Here is a 12,069-nt window from a genome sequence, read left to right as displayed (position 1 = left end):
AAGCTCTGCCTACCTCTGCCTCCGCCTCCTGAGTGCTGCGATTGAAGGCATACGCCATCATGTCTAGCCATTTCTACCTCTTCTCCAGGACCCAAGTTCAAATCCCAGTACCATCTGGTACTCACAACTGCCTGTAACTCTAATTCCCTGTAACTCTAGTTCCGAGGGCCTCTGACACTTCTGACACATGTGACACACACACATACACAGTGCACATAAGTAGAATTTAAAAAGTATTAAAGGGGCTAGAGAGGACTCCTCTGTTAGGAGCTGTACTGCTTTTGTAGAGGACAGTTAGTTCCCAGCACCCCCACACTGGGAGGCTTACAAATCATCCATAGTTGTAGAAATTCTTATACCTCTGGCCTCCACAGGCCCCTGACCTCATGTGCCCACACCCACACATGTGCAAGCATGCACATGTATACACAGTTAAAAATAATAAAGACACAATGTTAGAAGAATTTTAAAAAGGTGTATGACTTTGGAGTCTTGTTCCCATTTTTGTGTGTTTGTGAGGCAGTCTCATTTATAGGCTCAGCATGGCCAGCCCGGTCTCACACTTGAAGCAGTCCTCCTGCCTCAGTCTCCCATGAGCCGGCATGCCTGGACCTGAAGTGCCGTTGAGGTATGTGCATCATGGAAGTTTGTGCTGTGTTGAGTAGCAGTAGAAAGGGACTAGGGCATTGTGTTGGGTGACAGGAAAAGCTTTGTAAGCAAAGGGCCACGGCGGTGTTGTGATGCGACTTTACTTGTGGGCACTGAGATTTTAATTCCATGTCATAAAAGTATTCGTTAGTTTTTGGCAGCCACGTAAAAACTGTTATTCAGGTAGCTGGCTAGATTTGACCCTAGTACCACCATTTGCCATCCCCGAGCCAGCAGTGAAACTCAGTCCTGCCTCACTGGATATTGAGGAAGAGTAAGTGAGTCCATGTATGTGAAGTGCAGCATGTGCTCTAAGGGACATAGTGGGTGCTAAAAAAGGCTTCCTGCTATTCCTGTGACTGCTTAGCTTTATTGTCTCTTAGAGCATGTTAACTTCAATCTCTCCCAGACTGAGCTGCTTCCTGTGAGTCCTTTCTCTGGGTTGTTTTGCCATCTCTATCCCACCTTCTTCTTTGAGGCAGGGTTTTGCTGTGTAACAGCTCTGGCTGTCCTGGAACTAGCTCTTTAGACCAGACCCGCTTTGAACCCATCAGAGTTCCGCCTGCCTCTGTCTCCTGAATGCTGGGATTAAAGGCATGCACCACCTTACCCAGCCATGTTAGAGGAGTGACAAGCATTGCTGTAAGGGGGTAGGCAATTGTTAAAGCCTGCTGGGGGAAAGAATACTAAAGATCCTTGGGCTCTGGGTTGCCATTTAGATTCTCTGGCATTGAATCTTCTAATCCCCTGCCTTAGAGGCTGTGAACCCTCTTGTGTTACTGTTTAGCAAGCTCTATCTGCCTGCATTTATCCTCTACTTCATTACCCTCCTCATCCTTGACTTAGAGTCCCAGGTCCTTGCAGCCTCTGATCCCATGGACAATGTCCCACAGGCAGCCCCACACCCTGCTTGTATTTCATGGTGCTTTGTCTACATTTCTGTAATCTTCCCAGGGCTCCATGGTATGGATTGGAGGAAAGGGAGCACAGTGAGGAAACACTGGACCAAAGCAAGACAGAAAACCGTGGAGCAAACTCCAGACTCTGCATGGTCATGTCTCATGTCAAAATGCTCTTCAGACCTCTGGCTCCTTTAGGTTTTGTTGACTGAAACACACTTTTCTCTCTTTGACTGGTCCTCCCTGTGAACAGCTCTCTTTGATAGGCATCCCATGCTCTGGCATCTCTAACATCTTAGAGTCGCAACACAATCTGGGTTTCACCCTTATAGTTTCACTCAGTGGCCTTTCTAGGCCTCCAAGCAGGGGCACTCCAGACACATGCCTGGCTTGAGAGGCTTTTCTTAGCCTTAGAAGGAGATTCTACAACCCCTTCTTATACCCTTAACTCTAAAGGAGGGAGTGGTTCTCACCCTATGCAGATAGACAGTGAAAGGTCCTGCTCCCTCCTTTACATTATCTGCGTAAGAGTGGTTACTAGTAACCACAGGACTGAGTCACTACTAGGCTGCCTTGAAATCTATGCCAAAGCCATTAACCCAAAACTCTTCCATTTAACTGAGGTTTTTAGGACAAGGCAAAAGGCAGCCACATTTTTTCATCAAAATATCACAAGAATGGTCTCTAGGCCACTCACTAATATCACCCCCCCCCCAAACTGCTTGAGCTGGACTCCCCACAGTTTGAATTGTTCTCTGCACTGTCTTCTGAGCTCTTACTAGGATGGCCACTAAGCCCTGCTTGAAGAATGCTTCTAACTACTTTTCTGGTCCAAAGCTCCAAAGTCTTCCATATTCCTTTAACAAACACCATGACCAGACCTGTCACAGCAATACCACAGTCCCTGGTACCAAATTCTGTCTTAGTCATTGTTCTGTTGTTGTGAAGAGACATCATGACCAAGGTAACTCTTACAAAAGAAAGCATTTAATTGTGGGCTTGCCTACATTTCAGAGGTTAGTCCATTATCGTCTTGGTAAGGAGCATGTTGGCCTGCAGGCAGACATGGTACTATAGAAGTAGCCAAGAGTTCTGCATTTTCATCCATAGGCAGAGAGAGAGAGAGGGAGAGAGAGAGAGAGAGAGAGAGAGAGAGAGAGAGAGAGAGAGAGAGAGAGAGAGAGGGAGGGAAAGAGAGAGAGAGGGGGAGAGAGAGAGAGAGGGAGAGAGAGAGAGAGAGGGAGAGAGAGAGGGAGAGAGAGAGGGAGAGAGAGAGAGAGAGGGAGAGAGAGAGAGAGAGAGACAGACAGACAGACAGACAGACAGACAGAGACATACTGACTGACTGACTGACTGACTGACTGACTGACTGGGCCTGGCATGGGCCTTTGGAACACACACCCTCCAATAAGACCACACCTTCTAATCCCTTGAAATAGCGCCACTCCCTGTTGGCTAAGCATTCAAATACATGAGCCATTCTTCAAATATATGGGGCCATTCTTATTCCAGCCATCACAGAATATCTTCACATCTTTACATATTTAAGATTTGACTTATTTTCAGAGTGTTTTATTGCATTTTTGTTTTATTGCTGATTCTACAGTGTAATTTATCCCCTATTTGTGTAAAATGTTTAGGTTATAAACAGTGGTGTGATGGACATCTCCATCCATAGAACTTGTCAAAATGTGTCAGTTTACCTGGGGGTAGATTTTTTAGAATGAGGATAGAAAGCCCTTTGTTTTTGAAGCTGACTGTTAGGGGCAGTTTTTTTTTTTTTTCCCACAAGCCTGGTCCCACAGCTGTGTCAGCCCCCAAGTAACACACAGAGACGCTGTATTAGATATGAAGCTGTTGGCCTGTTACTAGCATTTCTTATTGGCTAGCTCTGTCTTAAATATTAACCCATTTCTATTAATCTAAGTATTTCCATGTGCATGTCCAGTTTATACAGCATAAAGTCAAACAGTCCAGTCAAGAGCAGTATCTTGCCCAAATGGCTAGTGTTGCCATATTGGAGGCAAACTCCATAACGGGTTTCCTTGATGTCCATCTTCTTTTCTGATGCAGGTGATGCTGCCAGGAGCAGTTGTGCCTCACTGTTAAGAAAAACCCTAAACCAATTTAAATGCCATATTCTGTAGGTCTTTGAAAGGTTGGAAGAATGCCTATCCATCTCAAATACATCTTGAAAACCTAACTAACTTAACTTTAAGTTTTGACTATCATAGGTAACTATAATCTGTACTAAATTATAACATTTTAAATGAGCTATAAAACACAATACCTAAACAAGAGGAGAAATATACTTATCATAAATTGACCTTAAATTTGTATCAATAAATGAAAATCCATTTCAAAACAGTATATCTATATCATAATCCCCTTTTATTTTTAAAGAGATTGGTTGTGATCATTAACCATGTATAACCAAGCCCATTTAAATGAAAAACATTTGTAGACAATGTTTGGGAATTTGGGCATTGTTCTTTTCAAACTGCTTCCTGCTGGTAGGGGTCACTGTCATGGTGTTCTTAAGAAGATGCAGAAATCCTGTCTGTAGTAGTCTGCAAGGCTGCCTTGTCCAAGCTGTTTTGAATGTTGGATCACCTGGGACACTGTTTCAGGGGGTCTTGCTTGATCAAACCGTGTTAGTCTGAAAGGAATCCACAGTTTTTTATTTTCTGTGGAAACAAAAATAGAAATCCTTTCCCACAGTAACCTGTCCTTAGACTTAAATTTTGAAGTCAAAGCATTTTTAAAATATATAAATTGGAATAACCCAGCAGCATTTCTTTTAACAGTTGTTGCTATTTCCTCAGCAGTCAAACAATACAAAGACAACACAATAGCATACAGCATCCAGACTATATGTGGCTTTTTTATTATTCTATTTCTTCTACTTCTATTTTTTTCATTTTTTGAGACAGGGTTTCTCTGTGTAACTTTTGCCTGTCCTGGAATTAATTCTGTATACCAGGTTTACTTTGAAATCACAGAGATCTGCTTGCCTCTGCCTCCCGAGTGCTGGAATTAAAGGCCTGTGCCACCATACCCAGCTACTCTCTCCAGCTGCTCATACACACCATTGGATTGTTAGCAGCAGTTCTTAAAAGCCGTGTGGGTTTTTTTTTTTTTTTTTGCCTCTTATGATGAATCAGGAAATCTTCCTTAAAGGAGCCACAAAAGGTTTTTTTTTTTGTCTCTAGCAAAACAGAGCCCAACCGAGAAAAATGCTGCTATCAAGAAGCCTTGTTTCTGTCCTTTTATTTTAAAACCCCTTTTTAAGCTTTTGTTAAGTTTTAAGTTGAAGTTCTTAAGTACCTGCATTATGGGCGCCATTTTGTTAGGAATAGTTTTCCCACAGTCAGCCTGGTCCCACAGCTGCATCAACCCCAAATAACACACAGAGACGCTGTATTAGATATAAAGTTGTTGGCCTGTTACTAGCATTTCTTATTGGCTAGCTCGGTCTTAAATATTAACCCATTTCTATTAATCCAAGTGTTTCCACATGGTCTTATCTTACTGGAGAGAGGGTCTGGACCTCTGCTCTCTCAAGTCTCTAGATCTTGAATCTCCTACTACATCTCCCCAAATCCTCCTTGTCTCCTAGTCCCGCCTATCATGCTCTCCTATTTGTCAACAGTGCTTTATTCGTTAACTAATAAGAGAAACATATTTACAGAATGACATCTCCCATCAGCTGACCGTTTGGAAGGCAAAGGATAAATACATACATGACAATACTAGGTGTGAGAGAATGTGACTGTGCCTCTGCCCTTTGCTCTGCCTTGCCTCACCCTCTAGGCTCTCATTCTACATGTCCATAAATCCCCAGCATCGGCCTCCATTTCCCCTCATCTTACATTTGTGCTTGCTCTGTCGTGAGCAGGGCTGGGGAGAAGTCTAGTTTCCTAGCTTCCTTTTGTGTACCACGTTGGAGTAGGCAGGAAGAACTGAGGGCAAGAAGAAGCACTGAGTATAACCCCCTTTATTAGCTTTCCGGGACTTGATTGGTATGAGTAGGTGTTCGTGGGCTTACTTCTCATCATTTGGAGCTACAAGGATGCTCGTGTATTGGGCCAAGTGAGCAGGAAAGGCTACCTTGTGTTGAGATCACATTGGTAGGCGCTCAAATTCCATGACTCCCATGTTGAAGAAGATCCATGCCATCATGTGTGAGAGTGTGATCCCTGAAGGGAGCCTAGACACCTGATGAGGATGAGAGAGAGAGACTGTTTCTCCAACCACTCCTGCCTCCTGGGAGTTCTGGATGATAACCCTGCTGACATACAGTAGGCACTCAGTGTGTACCTGCCTACATCCAGCAACTCAGTGAATGTCTGCCAGAGATGCGCTGTTGAGTTAGTAGAGTCCCTGTGTTCACTTCAGCAGCACATATACTAAAGAAAAAAATAAAAAATAAAAATTGGAGTGACTTATAGAGTTAGCAGTTTGTAAGCCTTTACTGCTCTGATGGATAAAAATGGTACTTTAAAACGTTTGATGTTTTAGATTTGTCTTTGAAATTTTTACTTACGGATGTGTCTGTCTGTGTGAATGCATGCTGTCTGTGTGTGCCTGCAGAGGCCAGGAAAAGAGACATTGTATTCATTAGCACTGGAGTCAGCAGCTGGTTGTGAGCCTGCAGGTGTGGGTGCTGGGAACTGAACTCAGGTCCTCTGGAAGAGCTCTAACTGCTGAGTCATCTCTCCAGCTGCACTTCGCTGTTTTAAATAATGTATTTTACTCTGGTTTTAGGTTGAAGGTCTTTGCATGCGTTTATTAAATTGGACCATGGCTATTTCAGCAAGCATCTTTTCAGTACTTAGCAGTCTGCTAGGGTTAAGTAGGGATAAAAAAAAAAAAAAGCTTGACTCTCAGGAGTAATCCACCTAGGCAGACAAGTTTTATGTAATGTAGGAATATGCCATTTCAGGCTCCTCTTTACATAATGGGAGCTTGAGGGCAGGGACGAGGAGGTGATAGGAACGCAGTGTGGGAGGAGATGGGATCAGTTTCTCTTGTGTTGAGATGGTGTGCTTTACTCCGTTCGTGAATGTAGCTTGAAAGGCGCATGCCGCCACCGCCTGGCGTCACTCTGAATTTTAAGCATCAGTAGCCTTGGTACTTGGCAGCTATTCTAATCCTTGACCTCTAGCAGTGAGGAGTGGTGTCAGTATCCAGCAGCTGCGGGTGGCACTGGCTAATTTTAGGGTTCCTGAGCAGGCCTCTGTCCTGAGATCTCAGCTCTACAGTTGCAGTTTGATGGGAGATGTCATTCGGTAAATGTTTCTCTTATTGGTTAATGAATAAAGCACTGTTGGCAAATAGGAAGGCAAGATAGGCGGGACTAGGAGACAGGGAGGATTCTGGGAGATGTAGTAGGGGAGATTCAAAATGAAGAGACTTCAGAGGACCTTCTTCTCAAGTCTCTACATCTTGAATCTCCTCCCTACAGCAGTTCTTACAGCTGTCAGGCTTTTCAGTCTGTGAGACAGTAGTATAGCTTACAGGTCTAGGGTGGCTCAGATCCTTGACCCCTCAGGTTTGGTAGCTCCATGAAACCTTTCCATGGACTAGGGCATATTATCTTAGTTTGAGCTCTTTGAAGCTCCCCGTTTTTGCCCCGGCGGCTCTCTGGACTTTTAGGCCACCTGTCTCGTATTGCTGCAACAGCTGTTGCTGTTTTCCCTCTGTGTGTTACCAGCTCAGCGGTGTCACTAATATAGTGACGGTCAGAAGTAAGCAGAAATGGCCATTTGAAAGCTAGGTGTGGGGTGCACCCTGAAATCCTAGCACATGGGATGCAGAAGTAGGGAGATCAGGAGATCAGAGCCATCTTTGGCTACACCGCAAGTCTAAGGCCAGCCTGAACTACAGAAGTTCCTGTCTTTAAAATGCAAACGGGCTCAGCCTTTAAACTTCCGTTTCAGAGGATCCAACGCCCTCTTCTGGCTCCTGTGGTTACTACATGCATATGGTACATAGACAATACATGCAGGCAAAACACCTATACATGTACAATAAATAACATCTTTAAGAAAACCACATGGAAACAACAAAAACCCAAAACAAAAGTCCCCTCCCCACACACATGCAAAAAAAAAAAAAAAATCACATGAAGCCAGGCATGATATTCTACACTGGTTATTTCCCTGTTTGTGAGGGTAAGGTCAGAATGTAAGGTGATCTTATACATAGTAACTTCTAGGCTAGCCTCTTTATAGTGGACATAAAAGATTTGTTTTTTATATATGAGTTTTTGCATGTGGCATGTATGTGTACATGTATCACGTGTGTGTGTGTGTGTACCATGTATGTGCCTGGTGCCTGAGGAGGCCAGAGGAAGGGGTTGGATCCCCAGGAACTGGACTTAGGTATGATTGTGAGCCACCATGTGGATGCTGGGAGTTGAACCCATGACCTCTGCAAGAGCAGCGAGTACTGTAAACCACGGATACCCCAGCAGTTTTTTTTTATTACTTAGGAGTGTTTTTAGCCATTCCAGGGTGTGTGTGTGTGTGTGTGTGTTTGTGGGTGTGTGGGTGTGTGGGTGTATGTGTGTGCTTACATATGAAGCTGAAAATTGTTCATTTAATTTCTTTGAAGAATTGTGTTGGAATTTTCATGGGAATTGCATTGAACCTATAGATTGCTTTTGGTAGGATGTTATTTTCACTATATTAATCCTACTCATCCATGAGCATGGAGGATCTTTCCATCTTTTGTGATCTTTTTAGTGTCTTAACATACTTAATTATACAAGTCTTTCACTTTTCTTTGTTAGAGTTATCTCAAAACATTTTGATTGATGATTGGTTGATTGATGCTATTGTGAAAGGTATTTTTCCCTGATTTCGTTCTCGATCATTTATATTATATATGAAGGCTAATGATTCTGTGAGTTAATTTTGTATCTATCCTGTGCGCTGCTGAAAGTGTTCATCAGCTGTAGAAGTTTCTTGGTGTGGTTTCTAGTGTCTTTTATGTATAAGATCACATCACATGCAAATAAAGATGCATTGCCTCCTCCCTTTCTTAGCCTTAGATCTCCTTCAGTTGTCTCATGACTCTAAGACTTCATGTGCTGTATTGACGAGGTGGGAAGAGAGTGGACAGCCTTGTCTCGTTCCCGATTTTCCCACCATTTAAGTGGATGTTGGCTGTAGGCCTGCTGTATATGCCTTCATTATGTCCCTTCTATCCATTGTCTCTCCAGGACTTTAATAATGGAAGAGTGTTGGATTTTGTCAAAGACCTTTTCTGCATCTGATGAGATGATCATACGGTTTTTGTCGTTCAGTCTGTTTATGTGGTAGATGACATTTATTGATTTATGTATGTTGAACCATCTCTGCATTTCTGGGATGAACAGAAATGAACAATTGTGGGAGTTGTAAAAGAATTAGGCAGTGTTGTTTTAGTTTCTATTTTGTGGAATAATTTGAGGGGTATTAATGTTAATTCTCTGAAGATCTGGTAGAATTCTGAGCTGAATCTATGTGATCGTGGCTTTTTTTTTTTTTTTTTTTTTTTTTTTTTTGGGTTGGAAGATTTCTAATCATTACTTTTATTTCACTAGGGTTACGGATCTGTTTAATTTGCTTAACTGATGATGGTTTATTTTTGGTAAATTGTGTTGTGTGTGTTCTTTACCTGCTGAGGCATCTCATCTTCCCTGATCCTATGAATTTAAACTTTATCTTCTGATCTCCTTAATGACAGTTTTCACTCATCGGTATTGCCGAATCTCCACAGGCTTGTGTGTTTCCTGTCGCTTCTCTTTAGTTCTTGCACTTGTGGTAAGCCTTGTTTTGTGGACTAGCACGAGGTGGATTTTGGAGAAGACTGAGAATTAGTGTCTGTTGGAAGGGAGTCTGTGAGCTGTTAAGTCCATGTGGTCTGTGGTGCAGTTTAACTCTGAGCTGTTTTTATTTTAGGTTGCCTAAAGATTAGCAAGACATTGACGCTTCCCATTATTAGTAAAACATGACTGATTTGAATTTTTGTGCGCGTGTGTGTGTGTGTGTGTGTGTGTGTGTGTGTGTGTGTGTGTAAAGTTGGGAGATCTAATGGTTTTGTTTTGTTTTGGTTCGGTTTGGTTTTTCAAGACAGGGTTTCTCTGTGCAGCTTTGGAGCCTGTCCTGGAACTCACTCTGTAGACCAGGCTGACCTTGAACTCACAGGGATCCACCGGCCTCTGCCTCTCAAGTGCTGGGATTAAAGGCATGTGCCACCACTGCCCGGCTAATATTTTTTAAGAAACATATTTGCAGTGGTTTCTTCCTCCTCCTCCTTGATTTTATTTTTATTTTATGTATATGGAGTTTAGCCTGCATGTGTCTGCACTATGTGCTTGCAATATCTGTGGGGCCCAGAAGAGGGCATCAGAGCCTCCGGATGTGAAGTCACAGATGACTGCCCCATAGTGTGGATGCTGGGCAGAGAACGTGGGTCGCTTTCCTGTAAGAGCAAAAAGTACTTTTAGCCACTGAGCCATCCCGCTGTCCCTTCTTTTATCTCCCTGGTGACTTGGTTTTTAAAATGTAGTGGCCTTCTGAATCTCTTTTGACTTAAAGTCTTCTTTAGCCAATATCAGAGTAGTTGTGCTAGTCTGTTCTTTACTACCATTTCCTTGCTAGATTGTCTTACGTCTGTGGGTGTCTTTACACTGAGATGTCATTTCTTTGGAACTGAGAGCTCTGATTTGGGATAGCCTCCACTTCCTCAGAGAGCATGGCAAGCACATGGCAGTTAGCTGAGTTACTTTGTGTTCCGATAGCACTGTTGTCCTATTTATAAAAACTTCCCAGACTACTCTTAGTAACAAGCAAGTTATGATTACTAGGAATTTGCTTTGAGACGTTTTCTTGGGCAGAGTTACGTTATGCTTTTTTTTTTAATGCTTATTTTTTTTTTTTCACTCAAGTGCCTGTGTGCATCTTTGTAAGTGCATACATGTGTGTGGGCAGATGTTCTCAGAGACTGAATGAGGATGCTGGTTCTCTTGGGGCTGTAGCTACAGCCATTTGTGAGCTACCTTCCTTCCCTGGGTGCTGGGCTCTGAACTCCGGTACTTAAGATAGAGGGCAGCAAGTGCCTGTAACTACAGAGCCGTCTCTCCAGTTATGTTCATCCTAACGTGGAATAAGCATGGGCTGACATTTTCATGTCTATACTGGCTCTGATAGATTATAATCTCCTCTTTCCCTTTGGGACTTTGTTTCTGATGTCCAGCATATTTGCACATGAAGAGAACTATGCTTGCCTTTAGAGCAGGCGTAGGTTTATATATATATACATATATATGTCTAGCTCCACATGAGGAAAGTGTGGTGTTTATTTTGAATGATTTTTTTTAACAGGTTGTCTGGTGAACATGCCCATGTGAGGACCAGTTCCCTACCACACAGAAGATGGGTGCGAACAGCAGCAGTATCAGTGACCTGCCTAAAAACGAGTACTTGAAGAAGCTGTCAGGCACCGAGTCCATCTCTGAAAATGACCCCTTCTGGAATCAGCTCTTTTCCTTTTCTTTTCCTGCACCAACCAGCAGGTAAGATGCTTCCTGGAGACTGGAAATTCTGATCAAAGGCTGCATGAGCCTGTGCTATCAACGTGCTACTTTCCAGTGACCTTTTCTGCTGGTTAGTATGTTAGTAGAAGCTGCAGAAGGTAGGAAAAAATAGGAAATAGTTTTTATCCTGCAACTCTGTCTCCTTCCTTACCCAGCTGCATTTGCCAGCAACAGTTCTTTCCATTCTTAGAGGCAGTGAAGTTCTTTCTGCGCATCCCATTAGTCTTAAAGAATTGTGTAAATACAAACATTAGCATCAAACCATCCTCCTCCTCGCTTTCTCCTCCAGTTAGGTAAAACATGTCTTGTATATGTAAGCATATAGACAATAGCTTTATTCTTTTTCATGGCTACAGAACAACCTTTAAATACTTTTAGTCAGCTTTCTATTAGTGGGCATTTAGACTGTTTGTAATGCTTTATTACTTCATAGCATTGTGCATATTTCACAAGCATACAAATTTATCTCTACTGTGAATTCCTTGAAGTGGAATTGTTGGGTCAGAATGTGTGTGCATTTGTAATTTTAGTAGATACTCCAGGCCTTTCCAAGGAAGTTTTCCCAATTTATGCAACAAACCACAGTATCTCAGAGGCTTCGTTTTTTTCTCGCTATTGTCAATTTAAGACCTTTTTGAGACCTCTCTGTCTCTCTCTGTCTCTCTCTGTCTCTGTCTTTCTCTCTGTGTGTATCATTCCCTGAAGCTGTAGTTACAGGCAGTTGTGACCCATCTGATGTGGGTGCTGGAACTCAACTTCCAGGGCAGAGAGGGTCTGCAACTGCTGAGCTGTCTCTCTAGTTCCCATTGAACAGTATCTCATGTAAACGGTTACAAGAATTGACAGTTATATGGCAATGTAGAGTAACTAGAATATTGCATTTTCATAGGTGCAATAGCTAGATTTTTCAAAAACGTATTTTTAAAAACATTGCTG

At 42.7% G+C, this 12,069-nt stretch overlaps 1 protein-coding gene across 1 annotated transcript in view; it reads left to right on the top strand.

Moving 5' to 3' along the window:
* Positions 1-12,069, top strand: part of Dym (dymeclin) — a 233,793-nt gene that overhangs the window by 6,773 nt on the left and 214,951 nt on the right. Inside the window, exon 2 of the mRNA XM_051201990.1 lies at positions 10,922-11,112. Within this exon, the coding sequence (XP_051057947.1) occupies positions 10,973-11,112 (140 nt within the window). The 5' untranslated portion in view covers positions 10,922-10,972. The remainder of the gene's footprint in view (positions 1-10,921; positions 11,113-12,069) is intronic.

The sequence above is a fragment of the Phodopus roborovskii genome, unplaced genomic scaffold, assembly GCF_943737965.1.
Source record: "Phodopus roborovskii unplaced genomic scaffold, PHOROB, whole genome shotgun sequence".
Classification (NCBI taxonomy): domain Eukaryota; kingdom Metazoa; phylum Chordata; class Mammalia; order Rodentia; family Cricetidae; genus Phodopus; species Phodopus roborovskii.
Note: the sequence above shows the minus strand (reverse complement) of the source record. Positions and strands in the feature narration are given on the sequence as shown.